The 25,214-nt window shown below is 39.5% G+C and overlaps 1 protein-coding gene across 2 annotated transcripts; it reads right to left on the reverse strand.

The window, feature by feature from the left end:
• Window positions 1-6,706: 6,706 nt before the first annotated feature.
• On the reverse strand, window positions 6,707-24,344 carry dgat1b (diacylglycerol O-acyltransferase 1b). 2 transcript variants are annotated; one of them, XM_085473713.1, is made up of 17 exons: window positions 23,952-24,341; window positions 22,761-22,851; window positions 20,895-20,935; window positions 20,462-20,547; window positions 15,496-15,548; window positions 14,889-14,994; window positions 12,125-12,253; window positions 11,802-11,870; window positions 11,565-11,668; window positions 11,201-11,239; window positions 11,064-11,105; window positions 10,519-10,563; window positions 10,061-10,173; window positions 9,604-9,669; window positions 9,118-9,205; window positions 8,244-8,306; window positions 6,707-7,777 (listed from the first exon to the last, which is right to left on the reverse strand). In XM_085473713.1, the coding sequence occupies exons 1-17, from the start codon at window positions 24,191-24,193 to the stop codon at window positions 7,628-7,630; spliced, it is 1,527 nt and encodes a 508-aa protein (XP_085329839.1). In that variant the 5' UTR covers window positions 24,194-24,341; the 3' UTR covers window positions 6,707-7,627. The 2 variants fall into 2 exon arrangements, with proteins under 2 accessions (XP_085329839.1, XP_085329840.1); XM_085473714.1 differs by lacking the exon at window positions 6,707-7,777 and having other exon boundaries at window positions 8,250-8,763; window positions 23,952-24,344.
• Between the last annotated feature and the right edge of the window lie 870 nt (window positions 24,345-25,214).

Raw genomic sequence — 25,214 nt, forward strand, 5'->3', positions numbered from 1 at the left:
GTTTTCAATTTTTTAATAAAATAGAAATTTTATATGACATACCTGCTGAGAAAAAGGAGATCAGTCAAATGAGTAACTCTGAAGTCAACTATGATGAAACTGGGGTGTCTTTAAATCCTAATCCAAAATTCCTTCATCGTTGTCCAAGGATACTTCAGCTTTCAGTGACCTTTGCAACTTTGTATCTTCATCCCCGTTTCTGGAAGTCGTCTTTCTGCGTTAAGCAGTTCATCATCAGGTAGAATTCCATTTCTGTTTTGTGCGTAAATCTGTGAACGAGATGTACTTGCCCATTCTGAATATCTCCAAATTTTTCAAACACCCTCCTGTCTATTGGCCTCTCCATCTGTGTTTGTAAATCTCACCTGTGTCAGTGTGTTCTTATTTTTCTCTTTTCCTATTTCTCCTTCTTTTTCCATCATTTTTAGTCTCTCTCTTCATTCAGCGGCTCGGGCTTAATACCTTCCTCCCTCACTCTCTAAAGCTCTCTTCAGTTTCATCCCCGGACAGGAAGTCTTAAAATGTGTTTACATTCCCGGGAACATGCATGTGCCCATATACACTATGCACACACACACCAGTGTAAAGCACAAGCATGCACACATAAAACATATTCTGTAACAAATGTTGTGCATTTTCTAGGGGTTTTTCTTTCTGATTTTGTGACTTTCTTTCATATAAACAGAGTGCGCAGTGATGGATTCTTATATCAAACATGGCCAAAGTTTCAAAAGCTTAGTCAGTGTTTGAAGTCATTCCTGTGAACCAAAAGCTCAGGCTTCAGACTTGGCTCTCCATGATGTCAAACAGAAGGAGTATCTTTAACATAGTCCTCTCAAGCACAAGAGTTACATACATCTGCTGTTCAAACCCTTTGTTTGAGCTGAGTGGCCAATCAGGAAAGGCAGATGTTTCAGAAAAATGAACTAAGGGCATGCAAAGAGACATAGTGTAAGATACATATAAATTTGGCTCATCTGCACTTTACTACAATCGAAATAAAAAATATTGGTGAACTTGTATGAAGGAAAATTAGAGGCTAAATATTGTTTGCTGTTTTTCTTCACTGGATTTTTTAAAAATGTGTGAAAATTTGTGTGGATATGCACACGCACATGTGTGTGTTAGACACATCTACTGTATTTTGTAGACATTTCTTAAATGTGTTGATAAATGTATAAAGACATGATTAGATTGCTTTACATGTATTTACAAGCAACAATTACATTACAAACTTTGAAAAACTCATGTAATGTAATGTACTCAAATTGATGGATGCTTAATTATTGTCATCATGTCTCCTGTAATGTGCAGCATTTAGCATATCTTATATTTTTTATCCATAACCTAAATACAGGAAGTAAATACACTGGTCTGACTAAAAATCACATTCAAATGTAAAACTCGGGCTGTCTCTTGATAACTAGTCCTGGTTCAAGCATCCATCAGTCTTGCAGAATGGGACAGGTTTAGGTCTCCTGGTTTCCTGGCAGGAGAATCATCATCACTCATAACTTGTCAGGCTAGCTAGAAAAGATCCGGAATAACGGATGCCAAGAGAAGCGCCATGGATCAACCTGTTAGAACGAGCAGGGTAAGAACAGAATGGAAAGAAGTGCATGGAGCAAGGGCACGGGAACATTTTAGAGAAATACTCAGAGAAAAACATGGAGTAAATATATATGTCTGCACATGTGGGTAAACAGAAGACAGACCGTTACAGTATATAATGTCTTTGTGAATGAAGGCTGTTATAGAGATGGTGCATCAATCTGTGGGTAAGAGGATCTGGAAGGTGTGGTTTATATCATTCTGAACACCGATGATTCGTAACAGATGTTGACATTTTTTGCATTTCTTACATTGGTGCAGCCATCTGCAGCAAAAAAGTAAAGTCTCCTGCCTTCCTTGTTTAACGGGAATGAGGAGATTTTTTAAATTATTCTGTAAACAACTACATGTATCCCTCATGACAACAAGCACAAGAGGAAAACGTGAACTTACTTGTGGAGTCTCTACAGAAACAATAATATCCTTAAAGACAGGAACCAAACTAGCCTTGTACAATTTCCTACCAAGTCCTTAAAGAAAAAATTATACCTGTTTATTTTTGTTTTGAAGGGATTGCCTCACATATCCAAAGTCCCCTGTCTTATCTACAGTCTAATCACCCGTGATGATTGTTTAACCAAATGTCACACTTGAGAAACTTTATGATTTGTCCCAGACTTCATGTTTAACTCTCTGTCAACCTGACAAAATGCAGGTTCACAGCCCTGTCCTCACACCTATGGATGACTAATCTACTAGCACATGGAGAGAAAGTGAGAATGTGATCTGGTTTTGTGCCCTTGGATAAAATAAAAAACTAAAATAAACTCTCACTGTCTTACACTGAATATTTAGCCAGGTAGGCAGTGAGCCTGATCATCATGACTATCAGTCCTTAAACCCTGGTTTGGTAAATGTCTGTGACTAAAGATTGAAGTGTATGAGTATTAATGACTGTGTCTGGATGTATTATTATATCTTTGCAGTTTCTGCTTTTACCTTGCTATCATCCAAACACACATTAAATAGTAACCATTAAAAATAAACTGGTAAAAGAAATAGGAGAGTAAGATTTGAGGTTATTTTGGAAAATACATGATGTATATGACTCTCACTGTAATTTGGGATGCAGGTGAAGTGAAGCATTAACCCATCATCCAAGGATGGAAGTAAATTTGCTTTTCTGAATGCATCACACGATCGTTCTAATCTTGATAAAGGAGCTGAAAGAAGAGCTAAGTGGTGAGTGTCACAGACATCATCATCATCATCTTGATTACAGATTTATACCACTGCCTGGAGGTATTAATATTTGATTACTTCAGAGCCTCAGACAACAGGGTCTTGAATTTAATGACAGGAGCCACTGGCGGTACATACAGGTGTAAAATTACTATGCACTGCTGTACATCGAACACTGTTAAGGGGTGAAAGGAGTGCTTAGGAGAAAGCTGGAAGGAAACTGCAGTAGTTGTCTTTTTCCTCAATGTTCTTTGAGGTATGATTCTCTGAATGGTGAAGTCTCGGTAGGGTGGTAGTTTGAGAAAAAAGTAATCCTTTAATAGAGTAACTTTTATCAGCAGTGTGATCTTATACAGTGGCAATTATGGGAAATGGCCTGTATTTGTATAGTCCCTAGTCCCTAAGGACCCCAAAAGCCATTCACACACTGGTGATGGCAAGCTACATTGTAGCCACAGCCTGGGCGAGGCGAGGCTGCTGGACACTGGCGCCACCGGGCCCTCTGACCACCACCAGTAGGCAACGGGTGAAGTGTCTTACCCAAGGACACAATGACCAAGACTGTCCAAGCCGGGGCTCGAACCGGCAACCTTCCGATTACAAGACGAACTCCCAACTCGTGAGCCATGTGAGCCATTAGATACAGTGGGGCAAAAAAGTATTTAGTCAGCCACCGATTGTGCAAGTTCCCCCACCTAAAATGATGACAGAGGTCAGTAATTTGCACCAGAGGTACACTTCAACTGTGAGAGACAGAATGTGAAAAAAAAAATCCATGAATTCACATGGTAGGATTTGTAAAGAATTTATTCGTAAATTAGGGTGGAAAATAAGTATTTGGTCACCTCAAACAAGGAAAATCTCTGGCTCTCACAGACTTGTAACGTCTTTTGTAAGAAGCTTTTCTGTCCCCCACTCGTTACCTGTATGAATGGCACCTGTTTGAACTCATCATCTGTATAAAAGACACCTGTCCACAGCCTCAAACAGTCAGACTCCAAACTCCGCCATGGCCAAGACCAAAGAGCTTTCGAAGGACACCAGGAAAAGTATTGTAGACCTGCACCAGACTGGGAAGAGTGAATCTACAATAGGCAAGCAGCTTGGTGTGAAGAAATCAACTGTGGGAGCAATCATCAGAAAATGGAAGACATACAAGACCACTGATAATCTCCCTCGATCTGGGGCTCCACGCAAGATCTCATCCCGTGGGGTCAAAATGATCATGAGAACGGTGAGCAAAGATCCCAGAACCACACGGGGGGACCTGGTGAATGACCTGCAGAGAGCTGGGACCAAAGTAACAAAGGTCACCATCAGTAACACACTACAACGGCAGGGAATCAAATCCCGCAGTGCCAGACGTGTTCCGCTGCTGAAGCCAGTGCATGTCCAGGCCCGTCTGAAGTTTGCCAGAGAGCACATGGATGATACAGCAGAGGATTGGGAGAATGTCATGTGGTCAGATGAAACCAAAGTAGAACTTTTTGGTATAAACTCAACTCGTCGTGTTTGGAGGAAGAAGAATACTGAGTTGCATCCCAAGAACACCATACCTACTGTGAAGCATGGGGGTGGAAACATCATGCTATGGGGCTGTTTTTCTGCCAAGGGGACAGGACGACTGATCCGTGTTAAGGACAGAATGAATGGGGCCATGTATCGTGAGATTTTGAGCCAAAACCTCCTTCCATCAGTGAGAACTTTGAAGATGAAACGAGGCTGGGTCTTCCAACATGACAATGATCCAAAACACACCGCCCGGGCAACAAAGGAGTGGCTCCGTAAGAAGCATTTGAAAGTCCTGGAGTGGCCTAGCCAGTCTCCAGACCTCAACCCCATAGAGAATCTGTGGCGGGAGTTGAAAGTCCGTGTTGCTCGGCGACAGCCCCAAAACATCACTGCTCTCGAGAAGATCTGCATGGAGGAATGGGCCAAAATACCAGCTACTGTGTGTGCAAACCTGGTAAAGACCTATAGTAAACGTTTGACCTCTGTTATTGCCAACAAAGGTTATGTTACAAAGTATTGAGTTGTATTTTTGTTATTGACCAAATACTTATTTTCCACCCTGATTTACGAATAAATTCTTTACAAATCCTACCATGTGAATTCATGGATTTTTTTTTTTCACATTCTGTCTCTCACAGTTGAAGTGTACCTCTGGTGCAAATTACTGACCTCTGTCATCATTTTAGGTGGGGGAACTTGCATAATCGGTGGCTGACTGAATACTTTTTTGCCCCACTGTATGCCTTCTAATTTGGTAAATGTTAAATTACTGTCTCCTAATCTAATTATTACAAACCTTCAAATTGTACACTAACAGGTGAAAGAGAAATTAGTCACCAACTCGGAGATTGTCTTTTCTCATAGACTTAAATATCTGCCTAGTCTACAGAAATCTAAGGAGATAAGGCAATACAGTTCCACAGTAAATTAGTACAGCTCTGAAACATCGTCTTCCAAAAGCTGCTTCAAGTTCAGATATTTGCAAAAATTTCCACCATTGTGGAAAGTTTAACAGCGAGAAGCTGAGTGAAAGTTATAATTGATCTTAAATGATCTACTTTAAGTTGGGCCTCTAAAATATACACTCACTTTGTTACATACAACCATTCAACTGAAGATGAATGCAAGTATGTATGAGTCAACACACAGCAGCACATTTAGGCTTGACATAGTTAAAACAACCTTAACAAAACTGAAAGCAGATGGGCTACAGCAGCAGCAGATCACAGGCAAGGCAAGGCAAGTTTATTTGTATAGCACAATTCAACAACAAGGTGATTCAAAGTGCTTTACAGAGACATTAGAAACAAGAACAAATAAAAAGCATGATTTAAAATTGATTAAAACAAGCAAATAAACTAACTAATTAACAAACAAACAAACAAACAACAGTATATAAAATCAAAACAGATAAAATCAGAACAGTAGATAAAATCAGTAGTTTAATGTAAGTTTTGAAATTTAAGCTTAAAGTGTGGATTTGGTGCTTTATTCAAATGCAGCTGAGAACAGGTGAGTCTTCAACCTGGATTTAAATAAACTGAGTGTTTCAGCTGATCTGACACTAGGTATCACTCCAGTCACCTAAAAATAGGAAACTGAGGCTGTAATTCAAGTCTGGATTTCCGATTTCCATGTGGATGACAGTCAGAATTTGGGCTTTAACAATATGAAAGCATGGATCCCTCATATTTTGTATTAAAGGTTCAGGCTGCTGGTGGTGTAATGACATGGGATAAATTTTCTCTGCACACTTTGGACGCCTTAGTACAAGGCAAGCACCATTTAAATACCACAGCCTACCTAAGCATTGTTGACTATACAACCAAATTATGAGAACAGTGCACACAGATACCGAAGGCTGCTTTTAGCAGGTAACGCACCCTTGACACAAAGCTCCGGTCACCTCAGACTGTTTTTTAAAAATTACAATCAGTTCACTCATTTGGCCTCCAGTTACCAACAGAGCACCTCTGGATTGTGGAGGAACAGGAGATTCACATCATTGATGTGCAGCTGACAAATCTGTGTCAAAAATCTCTGAGCACCTTGTTGAGTATTTGCCACAAAGAATGAAAGCAGCTCTGAGTGCAAAAAGGAGTCCAAACCAATGCTATCAAGGCTTTTCGAGTGTAAACAGGATGTGCAAAAGAAATTTTTTACAAAGTTAAAATCTCAACTTCCCTTTCTAGCAATATATTTACATATGGCCGCACGGAGGAAAGAAAATACATGAAGGCTATGAGAACGCTGCACTTGTCTTCTTGTTTTCTGTATATTTCACTTTCAATACCAAATATTGTCTATTTACTTTTAATCTTTTTTTTTTACTTTTAAACTAAAATGAGAAAGACCATGTTCATGCCAAAATGGGAAAAAAATCTAAATAACACACACTTCATAAGACTTAAATTAAAACTTTATTTTCAGACACAAAATGTAGTTTGAATTATCATTAGACGTTACTTGGCACTAGTCTGGTGTTTAATACAGCACATTCTGTAATTGTTTTTACCACATTAGTCGTTTTTGTTGTCATACAAAATTTTAAAAAAGTCAGTACAAAAAAAAGTGGTGCCGCAATTGATACATGGCAGCTTCTCAGTTAAAAAACACCCCAAACATACACACACAGACTTTATAACCAATAACCACAATTTGAAAGAGAAAGTTACATTAATAAAATCCTAGAAGTATACATTCTTCTTATGATCCTCCCCTCACAGTAAAACCAAACAGTTTAAGGCCCCTTCGGTCACAAAGTGAAAAATGATTGGATCATAGATCTCTTTCCTAACCAACAACAACCCTTTGAATCATGGTGTCATATTAGCATTTCATAGTGTTCAAGCACAGTGTCTCCACTGTGATTCACATGCTAAAGATAAGTAAACCCTTTATGGAAATAGAGTAAAGAAGACCCTGTGTCTGCTGTTCTCACAGTACCAATAACGACAAACTCACCATAAACATGAATCCCCAAACTAACCATCAGGTTTTTACAAGGCACTGAAATAAAAAAATCCCCTGAGTATGATGCTGTATGCTACATCACCTTTCTCCTTATGTTACAGTAGTGTTTCAAGATGGACATTTAACTATTTCTGCTTTTCCCCCACTGTATTCTCAGCTTTTCCAGCAGGAAGACACAAAAGTTAGTGTGTCTAATGTAAACACACTACAACCACAACACAGTCGATGTGACCCGCTCATCCTGACATGTAGGAGTAGCGGACAATATGTGTTACCAGTGCTTTAGTTTAGTGGTATTTACACTTGAGTAAGAAAGATGTGTTGCAAGTTGTGTGAATATACATGTGTATTAGTCTCCCTCCTGTCTGTAGTGAATGACATAGTAGTCGTGGACGTACATGAGGACAGCAAACGGCTGACCGATAATGATGGAAATCCAAACTGCAGCGTTGCCGTAGTTACCACGCAGGAAACAGCCAACGAACCAGGCTAACGGAAGCTGGTGAGCGAATAAAACATCATTAAAAAAAGCCCACAAGGAGTAATCATGACATATCACTAATGACAGCCCTAATTAACCTAACTCTAATTTATTTAACTTCTTATTTCTTTTTGTTTGTAAATATTAAACCCAGAGAGACAGCCCATGATAGCCGATTATCATTGGTACATCAAACATCCCCCGCTACATTAATAAGGCTATTTATTAAGTTAATTATTTCGGGGTCAAACACTGACAACACCGCAAGATGTCCATCAACAGTTCAAAGAAATATCATAAAAACGTCTGTATTTTGACCCTCTGTATGACTTAGTTATATACAATGATGACATCTGGTCTCCATATAGCTTTGTTTTTCTTTTAGCATTTTTAAACACTGAGCAGGAATTCGCACCCATGTTACATTAAAAATTTCAGTACACGGCAGTTTGTGTCAACTGTAGCTGTATATTTATTGTCTTACCTGTGCCATCATGCCCATAAAAGCCCATAACCTGAACATCCTGAGGGGAACACTCACTAAGTACTGGCAGATAGGGAAACACACAGGGAAAGAAATCAGATCAGAATCATCAATATTCAGCTATAATTTCTAGAAATATGCTTGACAACTTGCACCACACTGATAAAGAGGTACAACACTGTGTACATTGTATTTTGTCCAGGTCAACGTGCGGCCATGTAAGAAAGAATGTTTTTCACAGCACTGTATGCAATCCTGTGAAAAACAAAACACACCCAATGATTCATAACTTGAAGCAGATAATTTCTGTATGACTTTATCAGTCATGGAGGCATTTTGAGCCACACTTATTTACAACATTGTTTCAGTTCATTGAGGTCTGGACTTTGACACCTTCATTCATTTCTTTTTCAGCCATTCTGTTGTAGATTTGCTGCTGTGCTTGGGACCATTGTCCTGTTGCATGACCCAGACACTGGTCACGGTCAGGTCACTGAATGCAAGCGCTCATGTCCTGTGGCTGCAAAACAAGCCCAAATCATCACCCCTCCACCACTGTGCTTTATATTTAGTATGAAGAGTTTGTGCTGATATGCTGTGTTCTTGTTCTGGTCACTTTGGTCTCATCTGTCTAAACAACATTGTTCCAAAAGTTTTGTGGTCTGAACCACAAAACTTCTGTAATGTCCTGAACATCAGTAAATGCTCCGGATGAGCGAAGAGGAAAAATTTCTGCTCTCATAGAGGTGCTAACACTTCTTTACTAGTTAACCAATCAGTGCATTTGATTAGCAGCACCTGGTTGCTACTTTTTTCCCTTTTTGAATGACAGTGAAAGCTCAGCAGAAAAAGCAGTTCTGGTCTCTATTCTTACCTCATGGAAAAAGGCTGACAAGAAGAAGACAGCTGATTGGCTGAACATTTTGCTGAATCCTCTCCTCAGAAGCGGCTTGTAAAAGTGGCTGCAAGACACAGAAGAACAGATATAAAAATGTGTGAATACCTACATTCAAATCACAGAGATTATTCTGAGAACAAATTATATTTTTTCAGTAAACTAGAATTTGTTTACCGTGTGTACTACAGTAGACCTGCTGTAATTCTGTCTCTCTAAGAGAAAATACACTTTAGAAAGCACCGCGTTCACTTCATCTTGTTTAATAGAAATGTATTTGCTCCTGTTGCTGTATTTACCACCGCTGCTTATTCAATTATAGCCAGATGAATCCACTTCCTAAATACATCAGTGTGCCTTGTTAAGCGCATCCCGCTGCATCAAATTCACCGCCGTCTCCTGTGCCGAGTCCTATAATTTAATTCCTCCCTTCTAATGTCCTACTGTGTGAATAATTCACTTTACCGTAGACACCACTTGTGCACTGGGATGTTCCAGTTCTGCCAGAAATATGTCACCGACTCCGAATTCCTATAAAAAAAATAAAATAATAATAAAAAGCCATCAAACAGTGTGCTGGATTACAGCCTCTAAATAATGAATTTAAAGCAGCTTGATTAATATTGATAGACATAAGGAAATCTGTTTTCATGAGAAAGGAGGAAATAAAAGCAATTATTCCACAGTCCACTGACTGACACCTATTTACAAATATTAGAAATACACAAACTGATTCATAAGTTTACTGCTTTGATTATACAAATGGCATTGATATAAACCAAATACATTCATGAGAATGCACATAAATCCGCTCTCTTATGCACACATGCAGTTATTAGCGCATGGAGCTACTCTGAAAAAGTGTTTGAGCACAGTCCACCACACCTCATAAAAATCACAAACAACACAGACAAAAACTTACCACCAGTCTTTGTAAAACTGTCTGTCACCAAAGCGCAGCAGCTCAGCTGTGAAGTTCAAAGATGAGTGGAAGAACCAATAGAAAAACATCAGCCAAAGCAAGTGATTAGGAACCTGGAAAGACAAGTTCAAGTCTCGTGAACAAGAACAACACATGACCCTCACCCAACATGCTGCTGCATGCTCAGTATACGCAGTAACTGTTTACAGCTTAAATATAAATTGGCATATGCGCGCACACTACATGCATGTATTTGCTTTAATGATGACTGAGAAGTTGCACTACAGTTGTAGCATGATCTCTGGTCATAAATAAACTGTAGCTTTATACTGCAAGTCCAAAACACTGACAAGTACAAGAACTGGAAATTAACAGTTCTGATCTCTTGCTTCACATTTTTATCAAAACTGGAGCTCTGTTTTGATGTCACGGTGCTTAATGTTATAGTGTTTACGCACAGCCAGTCGCAGGAGTCTCTCAGTCATCCTGGACAGATCCATGTCCTACAGGAGAGAAAACACGAGGCGTGAATTGACAAACACACAGTAAAGGTCGTTACACACCAAGCACATTCCTAAAAAGTGAGAAGAAATTCATGCATTTTTAAATCCGAACTTGTTGCATAACTTCAATTTCATGCAATTATCACGAGAATGCAGCAGCAAGGAGGATTTCCTCCACTGAGCCGACTGATCTGGAACGTTGTCTGAGGTAAAAATAATAATATATTATAGTTTACTATTTACATGTTTTTGTAAATTCAACACTTGTGGGAGCTTTGAGCCTAGAGCGCACTTGTTGCCAAATGCTGTGGTCTGATTGGTCAGATCTGAGCGGAAAATTGAGCTTGGTTGCAAATAAGGTTGAAAATTTGCAAAATTATGCAGCTGGTGTGAACGTTACAGAATTTATTTTTAAGGCACAAAATACTTGAACAGATTTTACACATCTGGTTTAAAACCACTTCACCCTTGTAGCGTCTGTCTCATTTTGCCTGACTTACCTCTAGTGGTTTCATTGAGCTCTGAATGATGGGAATCATCCACTGACAGAAAGAGAAAAAAATACTCAAGCTACTTTAAGACATGAGCTGCAATGTACACATTTTAAACGGTGATGTTTAGGTTTATCCGACTGTACCTGCTGAGTGAGTCCAACTAACAGCTGGGTGAAAAAAAGCTGAGGAGAAAGGCACAAATTGATAGAGTGACATTATTTCAGTGATATAAATGGCCTTTTTTCAGTTCCACTCTTAAAGGATGCACCTGTTTGTGTGACATGTTGGGATTGTGCCCGGTGTTGTTGATCAAACTTGTACATACACTGCATCGTATCCATAACCCAATATTTCTGCAGAAATATGCCACCTTTATACTGTGATCTAGCACTTAAGCACTCTTAGGTGATACTTCTAATCGTCTGAGTGTGTGTCTGTGCTTACTTTGAACACACAGCTACACTAAAGGTGTTTAATGGGTGATGCTGACATGAGATATTTCCTCACCATCTCAAAGAGTCTCCTTAGCAGGAAGCTCATGCGAATGTTTGGAGAGCGGGGGAAGTTGAGCTCATAGCACAGAGTTGGTGCAAAGATGAAGTAGTACATGTCTACAGAGGTGGAGAGAAAGTCAGTGTGTTAATCAGAACATGTGACACAGTAAAACAGAAACAGTGGTGCATCACAGAAACACGATCAACTCACATCCCAGCAAACAGTAATGATAATAAAAGCTCTGAGTACCTCGGAGGGTGAGGTTGCCAGGATAGCACACTTTGCGTTCACCTTCATAGAAACGCTGTTCTGACGGGCCTGTACCAAACATAAATAAAATTTACACCACTCATGTAAGTTTCATCAGAAAGCTGTGATGTCAACTATCTGCCAGTAGATGTCACCATAACAGCACAAGCGATATACTGAAACCTCTTTCTGGGTAGAAACTAAATCACATTAAAAGCCATTTCGAGTATAAAAACAAAATGATAATGTATATTGCTTACTTTCTTATGATGTCAGTGAGTGTAAAATATAAATCTAAATAAGCATGCGTATGTGTGACTTACAAGACAGTGACCTGGACAGTTTCTTTGCCTTCATAGTGCTCAGCTCTCTGCACCACAAGTTGACATCCTTATAGGAGTACAGTTTAAGTAAGATAATGGTGTAAGTACCAAGTACGAATAAACCACCAACTGTCATGGGGAGAGGGAGAAAAAGAGGTAAGGATTAGCACTGTGGATAAACTAATGCAGAAACATGTAATTAGCTCATATGTGATCTAAGAAGAAGATGAGGAGGAAGATATGAGGGGATGCTAACAGTAAGGAAAAATTAGCGAAGAAGAATGGATGAGGACATAAAAACTAAAAGAACAATGCGAGGAAAAAAAAATTATGGGATGTACGTTAGAAGCAGAGCCAGGGACAGGATGGAAAACAGAGCAGAGAGGTAGGAGAGTGAAAAAGGAAAGGAGACAGACAATGAGAGGCTGTCATTTGATCTGGAACAAACAGCTGAATAAATCATCTCAACACAAAGTATAAAAGCAGTCTAACTATGCCAAGGACATTATTACATAGTCACCATGTTGTTGTTGTTTTTTTGAGAGAATGTGCACTCAGAAACCCGTGCCAAAGTTTGTGCTAATTGGCCAATGAGGAAAAGCTGATTTGAAAGGAGATCAATAAACATATTTAGTAAATTGCAAGCGCACGCTTACACCAGCTTGCCTACCAGGGCTTTATCAATAGTCACCATATGCTTGATAGAAAGGGATCAAGCCGGACAGAGAACAAACACGCACACGTATATGTGCACAAACACTCAGAAACGCACAAACAAAAACTGCCTGTTGTGCCAGCAGGGTGAGGAGGAGGTCAGCACACCTGGCAGCAAACCATACCAGATCTTATCCATTAACCATCTGTCTCTCTGGCTCAGTGTGGCTCCTAAACTGCTAGATTTTCTTCAAGACAGTGACTCAAGAGATAGGAATCGTAAAAAAATAAATAAATAATAAGCACACAGAGGCGAGCCTGAGTGGGGAAAAACATGCCAAAACCAGCCCCCTCTCAGATGTGGTGTCGCCTAACGCTGTACTACACTATGCAAAGAAAGCTTTGACAGCTTTATGCATGCAGTTTCTGAGTCGTCGTTTGATAAGCTGAGTAAGAGCGTGCTTTAGAATATTAGAGGGTGGTTTACACCTGCTTATAAAAATACACAATGTATGTGGCACTGCACTTTACACCATCTATGTGGACGTCTGAATATCTGTGTGATTTTTATTTTTCAGTTTTTCAAATTCGCACTGTTATCAGAAACACTGCTGTAAGGACACTCAAACCCAGGTGCACACACTTAAAGCCATGATGCATTAAAGGACCAATCCAAAGCTTTGGAAATAATGAAATGATGTCAGCAGATAACAGTAAAGTTTAGTAGTATGTTACCAAATTTGATTGAATATCTATAAATGTGTTCTTTTTCTCCGTCTGTCACACAGACACACAAAATTAGCTGTGTTTTGTAACAGGACGTTGCATTTACATGATAATTGACAATGTGACTATGAAAACATCCCTAATATATGCCCCCAAAACCTAATATCAGTACGCACACATATTCGTACATACACACACCTGCCCTCTGTCAATTGTCCTTCCTGTGCGAACAGCAGTGCAGAGAAAACAGACAGACAGATGGACCGACTCCTTTACTTCTACACCTCCCAGTGAGAGAACAGATGAGATGAGGGAGGAGAAGAGGAGAGAAAAAAATAACCCAAAAGGGGAAACAATGACTTTCTGGGATAAAATAAACCAGCCTTACATAGGAAACTCCCAACATGGATGTCCTTTGATTGATTTAAAGTCAGAGGTGTGCTTACTAAAGCTTGAAGAGAAAAGGACTGGTGCTGTGCCAAAACAACTGAACTAAATACATTTATCAAGTCCATGACATAAAACACTCCTACCGTGGAACATTTGTGGATTAAGTGACAAATATGACCTTGTCGGTGAAATATTTGTCAAGTTCGTTACGTGTTCCAGCTAAAACTCTACACCCCGGTACAGGCTAAGATTTTACCGTAGTATAAACCAGTCAGTCGGCGGAAACAGTGAAATTTGGATAACCACCACCACCATCAAGAAATTTGCGATGACACAGCAAATTATTGTCATCAAGCAATAACATTTCAGTAGATGCAATAATCTATTGTTTTTATACAGAGTAATGCACATTAATGTGATTGTTTCATGGTAAAAGAAAAAAAAAAAAAGGTGCTTAAAGAGTATTTCTCATTAAATTTATGAGGACTTCTGTCTACTTGTCTTTCCTGTAAAAATACGGCGTGCTGTATTCCCAGTTCATCATGGGTCAATCATGTTGCGTGTATGATGAAGACAGAAGGTAGTGAACCTTGAATAACCCTGCACAGCAAGCCACACCCCTTTCCATTCCTTTCCTATCCTTTCTTCTCCTTTCCTCCCCTCTCCTCTCCTCAGAGCCAGCTGGAAACAATCCAGTCATGACCAACTGGTCCATTACCACTAACCGACTCCAATTATGACTCTGTATCAGAGATGCCTTTTACTGCACTGCCGAACTGGCTGCGTGTTTCTGTGAAGGGCAAGGAAGTGGATGTTCTCTTAATCTTTATTACCCTTAAATTATTTTCTACATTGTAAACTACGAGTGAACGGATAATGTTTTGGCTGCATAAGAGATGAGACCATTTTAGTAAATTATTTGTCGCAGTAATGTACAGTTGTTAGGAACAAGATTGCAGGGAGGACAGTTGAATAATAGGGAAACACATTTTACCTGAGGTCATGGAGGGAACCAATAGGACCACTGCTGCAGGGAACGTTAGCAGAACGGCCATGTTAATGAAATGGACCAGAAATCCCACAAGTTCACTGAATGAACCCTGTGTCCAAAAAACAAACAAACATAGGAACAGCAGGAGTTTTTTATCTTAACAATGTATCCATTTCTACAAAACTGCCTCCGTTTTGGTCGCATGCTTTTAGCCTTGGGTATTTACTGGTGACCTAATTCTAAAACACTGCCAATTATTACAGAAACTAAATGTTTTAACCATTTTTTACTTCTCACCCCACCACAGATCACATTTTAAGTTATTCTGGCCTAGTTAAGTTAAAAAACAACAAAAAACTGTTCCAATTCGTGCCAAACAGGCAGAGCATAACTGAATGTGGCCCAAATGTAGATGGTGAAACTAATTTCTCATTTTACCATTTCACATTTGCAGATGCAACTGGGGAGGGTCAGCTCCACAGTCAGCTTTAGAGAACAGTTTTAGGAAAATAATCCCACCCGAGACTTGGGAAAGTGCTCTGAATTCAGCAGTCCGGTTAAAATTCACACTGCTCTCACGTTTTAGTGCAAGCAGGGTTTCTCTCCTCACCTTCGACAGCTGCCTTTCGGTATAGAGAGCCACCAGAATGAACACATTGGACACTGTCGGACAAAATGAACCATGTCAGTGCTGATGCTCAGTGATCATTTTTTCAGCCTGTATTTACACTAGGGAGCTCATGAACTGAAGACATTTTGGCTCCGAAAACACTGGTATTCAGCAGAACTCCATCATTTTAGTCAGTGACTTCTACGTTTTAAAAGCAGTGCTGAGAGAATATACCAATTTCATGTTTTGACTGAAAATTTCCTGAAACCTGAGCAACATGGTGTCTCTCACACACAGACACACACAGACTTTCACATGATTAAATAGCAACACCTGATGAAAGAAATGAACCGGCAATAACAGAGCATATGTGTTTCACAGCATATACCAACTGCTAGACAGCTGAGTGACTAGACCAGTCGATGTGTGTGGAAAAGCTCTCTCTCTCACACACACACACACACACACACACACACACACACACACACACACACACACAAAGAATCACATCATTTTTTATTCTTTATCTTTTGTTTCCTGCACAGTATATCCATCTCCATATTCAGTGTCTGCTGCTCTTTTGACAACTTGTATGATGTGGAGGTTATCAAATAAATGAGTGTACTTTAAACTGTTTACTTGAATATGTAAGATCAAAAAGGCCATGGAGCAAATGACTGTGACAGAAAAATCCCAAGTGAATCAATCAAGTAACATAATCAAGAAGATTCTTTAGTGAAGCTTTAGAAAATAAAATAAAATAAAAAAGAAGATATTCTACAGTATGATTTCATATCAAGACTTCAGAAAGACAGGTCTAATTTTGGGATGTATGGTACTGTGCAAAAGTCTTGAGCAACACCTCATTTCTTTTTTACTTTGCTTCCAAGGAACTAGACTTCTTGTAATTTTTAAAGTGGTGTTGAGCAATAGTTCTCAAGGCTTTCTGAGAGTCTTTGAAAGTCTTCCTTTGGATACTGTCTGCTTTTTCACTCCTTTTCAGTCCATCAGAGGAAGGTTATTCTTTTTTTGTTTATACCGTAAAAAAGCACCTAACTCAAGGGCTAAACCAGTGTTGTTTCAACATAGAAAAATTAGAAAAATTATATCTTTAGGCCTTTTATTACTTGCAGCCTCTCACAAAAATCACACCATTTGTTCCAATTTTATTAGGTGAAACTATGCAAAATTACAAGGATAACATGGTTTAACAGGCATAACATAATATTTTTGCAGCAACGAGGTGATTCCCAAAGAGCTACCAACCAAAATCTTGGATGATATACAGTGTTTCATATCACTTACATCAGATGAAAATCTACTTCTGTCTCTGCATCTACCTGTATCAATATCTGTTTCAGTATCTAAAAGTTATGTTAAGAAATGGGGAAAAAAAAAAACATCCAGCAAAGACTTGACAGAGGACCTGCGAGGTACATCTGGACCTTCAGATAATCCATCTGTTTGTTGAAGCCTCAGAAATGGTTTCAGTGGGAGGGTGACCATCAAGAAGACATTTTTAAGGAGGGAAATGGGGAGAAATGGCTGAGGTATGACAAATTACACAAGAACTGGACTGAAAATTGGTGACAATGGGGTTTACGGAGCGATGAGTCCAAATGTAAATTTTCTGGTTCAAATTGTTGTCAGTATGTACAGATCAGGACCAAGGTACATCACTGACTGTCTATAGCAGGGGTAGGCAACTCCAGGCCTCAAGTGCCAGTGTCCTGCAGGTTTTAGATCACACCCTGGGTTAACACACCTGAATCAAATGATTAGTTCATTACCAGGCCTCTGGAGAACTTCAAGAAATGCTGAGGAGTCATTTAGCCCTTTAAATCAGCTGTGATGGATCATGGACACATCTAAAACGTCCAGGACACCGGAACTCGAGGCCTGGAGTTGCCTACCCCTGGTCTATAGTCATAATACAGAGGAGGCTCTGTCATGGTTTGGGGCTGCATTTCAGCCAGTGGTGGAGACAATGATCCAAAACACAAAATGAAACAATATCAATCATGGACTGGCCTCCTCAGAGCTCAGACCTCAACATTACTGAAGCAGTGTGGGATCATCTTGACAGAAAACTGAATAAAGGGCAGCCAACATCCACAGACGAGCTCTGAATGGACTTCAACAAATCTGGTGAACTATTCCTGAAGACTACTTAAAGAAATGACAAGAAATCTTGTCTAAGAGAGTTCAGGCAGTGATGAAGATCACGTTGGTCATGCTAAAATATTGACTTTCAAGCTTGTTAGAATTGTATAAACTCTGTTTTTGGGGGGGTTCATCATGTGATCATCAACAGTGTCACCCTTGATAACTGCCATTATGAATCAATGTCTTTAGTCATTCAGTCACATGGTTGTTTTCGAGTTCGTGGTATACACGGCACATCAAAGACAGGAAGGAGGAAATGCGCTGCAGGCACAGCAGAGTCTATACAGTAAGATTACTGTGCACAAACGAAAGCAATTAATCAGCCTGTAGGCATCACTTCATCAGACCTCACAATACACTCCCATTATACTCATCTTTAAATGCACCTATAGGAAGGAAAAAGAAAAGTATGGAGTCAGGAAACCTGTCTTCTAACTAGGCTGCGTTTAACATAAGGACAACTCACGCTTTCAGCAAATATGCAAAGGAGAGTGTCGCAAAGGATAACACAGCAAATTTTACAAAGTACTGTGAGTGTATCAAGATCATTGGTGCTAAATTATAAAAAAGTTAAACAATTTAATACATTTAAATAAGGATCTTTATTGCTAGGACAGTTTTCTTTGACAATTTTATTATTGCCATCGTTGTCGTTGTATAATAATAAGAACAATTCACAGAATAAGAGACTTTTAAATGCAAAGAAGAGAAACCAGACAAAAGAACATCTGAGAAGAGCCCAAATCTTATTCCCTACTGCTTTTTCTTTTGCAAAGCATCTGTTGAGCCTCTTTGCCAAATACCAACTACTGTATTGTGCCCAAACTGCATGAAACTGGAACAAACAACTCAATTTAGCACCTGTTAGACACACAAACCTTTTATCTGGTGCCTTCAGGTATATATTGTAGAAGCAATGCACTTACTACAGCAAAGTAAAATAACATTTATCACTCACAATAGAGTTTTCTTAATGTCTAACTTTCTTTCCAAAGTTTGCCCATTTTGCTGGTAGGCTTCATGAAGTGTAGACTGTGTTTGTGTGTGTGGGAGTGTGCGTAAGTTACTGCAGTGACTCTCTGAATGCCCTCGGGGGATAGGCTGCTTTACAGTCCATGCCACTGTAAACAGACTCCCATCCTCACCTGCCTCTTACCTATTGTCTGTGCAGTCATTTGCCTTAACTCCATCCATTTCTCTCCTCCTCCCTCCCTTTCCCTTCTCCGGTCCCGAGTTGATGCAGCACTTTACTCCACCACTCTCCTGCTCTTTCTACCCCGTCTCTCTCTGCCTGTTCTTGTCCTGTTTTCCAACCATCTATACAAATTTACTTACTTAACTTGGCTTCCATTAAATCCTTCCTCCTTACTTCTCTTCTTCATCCCTCTCTCTTACTCCCTCCTCCTCTCTGCAGGAGAACACCAGTGTGCAGTATATAGGGCAGGTGAGTGTCCCTCTAGAGACACTGAAAGCTGCACTACTGCAGACCTTCACTGCAATATATACTATAAAAGTAAGTACTCGGAAAACAAAAAAACTGCATGTGTTCGTCTTATAGCAGGGTAGGCCTTAAAGGAAGTGGCTCTATAATCAGTTTTAAATGTTTTTTCCACCTAGTTTTCTGAAACGTTCTTGCTAGGTCGTTCGCAAATCGCAACGAATTACTGAAACATAAAAGAAAATACAGTACATAAGGCAAAAACAGAGTCTGTATAATTCTAACAAGCTTGAAAGTCAATATTTTGTTTATTCTTTATCATTTTTATTCCTCTCTTAAACAAGAGTCCTTTCAATTTCTTTAAGCAGTCATTCAGGAATAGTTCTCCAGGCTTCTTGAGGACATTCAAAGCTCTTGAACGTTAGCTGCCTTTTGTTTTAAAATTGTTCCGTTGTGTGTTTGACTGCTCTGGCAGTGGGTTTGGAATCATTCTCATGGTGAAAACAATGAAGCTGTTGCCAATCAGACACTTTCACGATGGTACTGCATGGTGGATGATAATCTGGTGGTACGGTACTCTTCTGTATACAGAAATCCATCAAGATCCCCAACACCACTGACTGAATTCAGCCCCAAACAATCACAGAGCCTCTACTGTGTTTTACAGATGGCTGCAGACACTCGCTGTTGTACCTCTCTCCTTACCTTCTCCACACATAGTGATAATAATTTAAGCCAATCCATTAGTTCGTTGCCACTGATTTTCTATCCAGTTCTTGTGCAATGTGGCGTGCCACAGCCTTGTCTCCCAGTTTCTCCTCCTTATGACTGACTTCTTGGCAGACACCCTTCCCGTGAGACCTTTTCTAATAAGCAGTAGATCAATAAACTTAAGGTCCAGATGGATCTATCAGTTTCTGTTTTTGTCCTATAGCTTAAGGGCAAGACTTTCAAACATTGTTCATTTACTGTAGGTAACTTTTTTTGCATGACCTGACATTTACACTTACATATCACACTTTTGTCCCCCACTTGTTTTGGTGATAGGATGTTATTACGTTTCTAAGGATTTTATTTTAAAACTGGTTCTTTGCTAAATTAAAACTTTCCCCAGAACATGTTCAGGTACAAGGAGTGGACTGAAAATGAGTGAAAAAAGTCACCAACCTTCATACAACCTGGAATACTACTGCTTAAGATCACTTAAAATTGGTCATCCTGGTCTTGGTTATACAAGCATTTCGTGCACGTTTTGTAGCTGAGATTTTTATGTTTTTTTAAACCCAGAAATAATATAATCAGTGTAAAATAATATTGAATCATTTCCATTATTTTGAAGTGTTACACAGAAAATATACCTACCAATCACTAGGCAAGCTGCTGGCCAGCTGTAGGGATCATTCAGAAACAAGGAAACCACCTGAACAGGATCGACCAAAACACCGTACCTAAAAAAAACAAAACAAAGAACGATGGCCAAAAGAAAAGCCAGGATCCAAATTAAGACAGGTGTGTTTTTACAGATCTGAGCTTCAATGTAAGTAACAACTGATGCAGCAGAAAACTGAGCGCTGGCTCAGTTTTCTGCTTCATATATAATATTTTCCACAGCGGTTATTTTAACTTCTGAGAGGAAAAAACCCCCACAAGTGTAACAAATGACATTATGACGAGATGAGTTACATGAACCTCGTGTCACATTTAAAACACCACCCTCATTAATGTTAAGAATGGCACATTGGGTAAAAGTAGTCCATGAAGCCTTTTGAAATAATAGCTAATAAAACATTCTCACCGTAAGAGGTTTTCTAAGAAGAGGCGCGCGTTGCTCAGTACCTGTAACAAAAAGACAGACAATGATAAATATTTCTTGCACAACAATCCTCCTTACACTGTTCTCCACATGTACATTTATTTCATGGTTCTCATTTTAAAGCCTTCAGCTTTAATTGAATTGCCTCATCGTTCTGTATCACTCTCTCCTCCATGGTCATCTCCTTCTCTTGCTCCCCTCTTTTGCACTCCTTGCTGTATCCTGTCCGTTTGCTCTCCTCAGCTAAATGGATTGTAATATCTTATTACCAAACACAAAATCTCTGGCTCTGTCAGAATGAAGGAAAAACCTCCTATAATGAACACAATGATTTGTTGGATTAGCGGGGTTCACCACCTGAATCTCCTCGTTTCCTGCTATAATTGGCCCATTCTCCCAAGCACGGGCGAGAAAGAACTGCAAAATGTGCTAAGCTTGACACTAACAGGTCAGTTATTTTATGGTGGATGTACACTATTCGACATCTCTAGAAAATACACATTAGCTAGTTAGCTCATCTGTTCACACTTCATCACAATGCAGTTAGCGTTGCAACGCAAAATAACAAATGTGATCTTCATCTTGTGAACAGTTTCAATGAAGAACTGTTTGAGGTTTCACTAAAAATCTGACCAATACTCTTGGAGAAGCAGCCATTCTTGTGAATGGGGAATAGATGAACAACAGATTCCTGACTATGGCTAAAGCTCATAGGGTTTTTTTTATTGATGAGTGAAAAATTATCTGCCTGAACTATTTAACTTGAACAAAATACTTTAGAGTCTTGTGTGTCTGTGTGTGTGTCTGTGGTAAAGCTGCTGAGCCCCGCCTGAGAGGAAACTCTGCACAAAGAGGAAATGAGTGGACAGAAGCAGCACAACAGTAATGACAGCAAAACGTGACTCTGCATATTTTTTTCCTCTTCACTTGGATGAAATGCAGTGAAAACTCTGCATTTTATCAGGATGAATGTTGGCTGAAACGCTGGTGACATTTTTATACAATCACCATTAGTACAAACAAGGGTCAGCAGAAGTGTCGGAGGTCATGCCCATATATCAGAAGATAAGTTAATCAGGGTCTTAATCCGGACAATCGTTTTGTTTACTATTTAATGCAATATTGAATTATCTCAGTGTATTAGTCTATGACAGTGGATGGTCTGTATCACAAAAGTCCATTACTATCTATACTAATTGCTAAACTGATATTAAGTCATATGCAATAAAATAAGATTTATCTTACTGAAAAAAATCAATAATCAAAAAGTCTAATTACAGGAAGTGTGGTTAGACAGATTGTTCTACTAATAGCTTGGAGGTGTCCACCTGACAGGCCTGTACTGCGAAGCAGGATATCATTGTATACAGGTCAGTTGGGGGCTAACACTGGGTTTTTGTATTATGAAGGTGGTTCCCATCTTACTGGGGTACATCACCGTGGTAACTTATGCTGCAACCCTAACACCATCGGGGCTGCAGCTGAAAGCAAGCTGATAACCAGTTTTCTTTCGACTGCTTATCCTGACTTCCATTTACTTCCATGTACATTGTAATCATAAAAATCATAATTTCATACAATACATCTGTCAAAAACACAAAAACTGACAATTACACCCACACTAAGAGCTGCTGGAATTAAAATTAAAGAAAAAACATGAGTGGGAAATAGAGATGGGAAAGACGCTTGGCTTTATGTCACTGGATACATGTTGGCCATGTTTGGAAATTCATTGAAATATCAACAAAAATATCATCTTATGTGCTCAAACAACAAAACAAGATTGTCAAATGCTTTTTTTTTTAGGATTTTCATGGTAACACATGTTTCCTTTTGTCTGTGTCTTACCAGCATTACCACACACCAGTTGAGGACTCCTCTGTAGTTTTTATAACCACTGGCTGAACTCAGCAGGGACTCCTGTGTCTTGTGACAGTTACTGAAATAAATCAGATGGATACAGTAAATGAGTGAGACAATTAAAAATGAATGTATTTATGTTGCATTGATTTTCATTCGAACTCTAGCTGCAACAATAGGACAAAGTTAAATACACAGTGAGATGCGCTAGGAGCTCTGTGAAGGTTTTTATAGTCCTGCAACAAACATGTCCTGTGTAAAACTAAGTAAAACCCAATCAACAGCTTGTAGAACCACCTTTAGAAACAAGAGCTTTAAGTAATCACTTCCTGTCTGTTTTTATTATTATCTCACATCACTGTGGGGAAATGTTGTCCCACTCTTCTTTACAGCACTGCTTCAATTGCTTGAGGTTTGTAGACATTCATATGTGCACAGATCTCTTTTACCGATGGCTGTAGACACTCACTGTTGTGCATCTCTCCTGACCTCCTCTGTACATACTGGTGATAATTTGAATTTCAAATTTGGATTCATCACTTAATTGAAACTGTTGCCACTGATTTTCAATGGAGTTCTTGTGTAGTTTGGCATTCCTCAGACTTTTATCCTCCCTGTTTCCCTATATTAAAAACTGCTTTTTGACTACACCCTTCCACCCAGGCCATTTCTGATGAGGCTTCAGCAATCAGCAATATAAACGAATATGCGAAACTTTTGCAAACCAAACAGTGTTATATCGGCTGTTTGTGTTACATAACTGGTCTGAGAAGATTAAGTTAATTCACGCCTATTCATAGGGTTCCCCTTTACACAGCCTCCCACGAAACAACCCACATTGTGCATTTTATTTATTGGAGACACATATACCCGATCTTAAAGTTCCTGGAACTCGGCCCAGCAGCACTAAAGAAGAGCGGGAGTGTAAGTATGAATGAATGAGTGACAACTGTGGAAAAATAAACAGGCTCTGGTCCAGATCGTCCCCCCACGACCCTGAACCAAGTCGTTACCGACAATGAATAACAAGGACACGTATCTAGCATTAAGAAACGCTAGATACAACATTAGCCGTTAGCTACGGGCAGCATGTTGTCATATCTTTCCTGAAGGAAAAACAAAAAACTCTTCCCACTTTCCTCAAACTGGGCAACACTTCAGTAAGTTTATCCAGCTCACCTCAACATGTCACTTATATCATTCCTGCGTTTCTTCTTATCGTTCTTCGTTTTATTCCGGCTTATTTCCAGTGAATGGTCATGTTTGTTATGTTCATTTTCAAAGCTAATGTCTGCGGCCACCAAGCTCTGACGATCCCCTTCAAACCTCCTGTTCATCGGCTGGAGAGTCGCAGCTCTCGCCACTGCGAGAGTCGCTCTTCTCCTGTGGGTTAATGCTTCGGCTGGCTTGTAGTCACCCATGATGACAGAGAGACAGCGATGGTATAGAAAAACCAAGTAATAACTCACAGAAGTCCACTTCAACCGTTCACTGCGGATAATAGCATGCTTGTAGCAACGGTGACACCCAGGCGTAGTAGTACAGAGAAGGGGAAGTAAAAGGGTTGCAAAACAATCCGCCCAAAGCTCAGATTTCAGTACAGTTCACACACACACACAGAGGTAGGAGTGTATTCATAACGCTGATGGTGAAAGCACTGTAACTTGTTTGACTGTTGCACACTGTGTGGCAGGTGAGTCAGAGTCTACTCTGAGGGCTTAGGCGGTTCATGGAAGAGGCGTAATGAGCTATTATCCGGGTCCCAAACAGCATGTAAGCATGTTAGAGACAACACAGCGCAGAAATGCGGGGTTTGAGCAATAATAAAGACATGTGATGCATACTAAACGCCAGCAAGACGGAAGACCAGCAGAATAACAAGTTGACAAAATAGTCCATCAGTTCATTCCCATTCACCACTCTCGAGGCTTTATTATTAGAAGATGTTAATTAGAGGATCAGTGTAATTTTCTTGTAGTTCATGTTGGGCAATTAAAAGTTGAGTTCCAAAATAATTAAGTATCAGCTAAAGATGTAAATGAACTTTTATTGCAAGTTTAAGTGCCAAACACGCGGCTGAGGTTGATTAATTTCAAGCCAGGGGTGTCATGTTTTGATGGGCATTTGGATTAAGAGTAGACTAAGCAAGTGTCTAGAAATTCATTTTGAGAAGGGGCTGGCGAGGTGGGACAATAGCATCCACATCTATCTATCTATCTAGCTATCTAGCTATCTATCTATCTTTAATTATAGTTATTTAGTCTTCTGTTTATTATGGTGATTTTTTGCTTTCTGCTAGCTATGTCTTGCTTGATCCCGTTCTATCCCCATGTTGGTCTGTGCCCTCTTTTAAGTGTATTCAGTTTCTTGCCAGATGTTTCCACTTTGCCCTATTCCCTTTTGTTTAGACAACCGTTTGATTGTCTGTATTCCTTGTTGCGT

Source organism: Copadichromis virginalis, linkage group LG11, assembly GCF_057382275.1.
Source record: "Copadichromis virginalis isolate Kocher_CV1m ecotype Utaka linkage group LG11, C_Virginalis_male_GT1.1, whole genome shotgun sequence".
NCBI lineage: Eukaryota > Metazoa > Chordata > Actinopteri > Cichliformes > Cichlidae > Copadichromis > Copadichromis virginalis.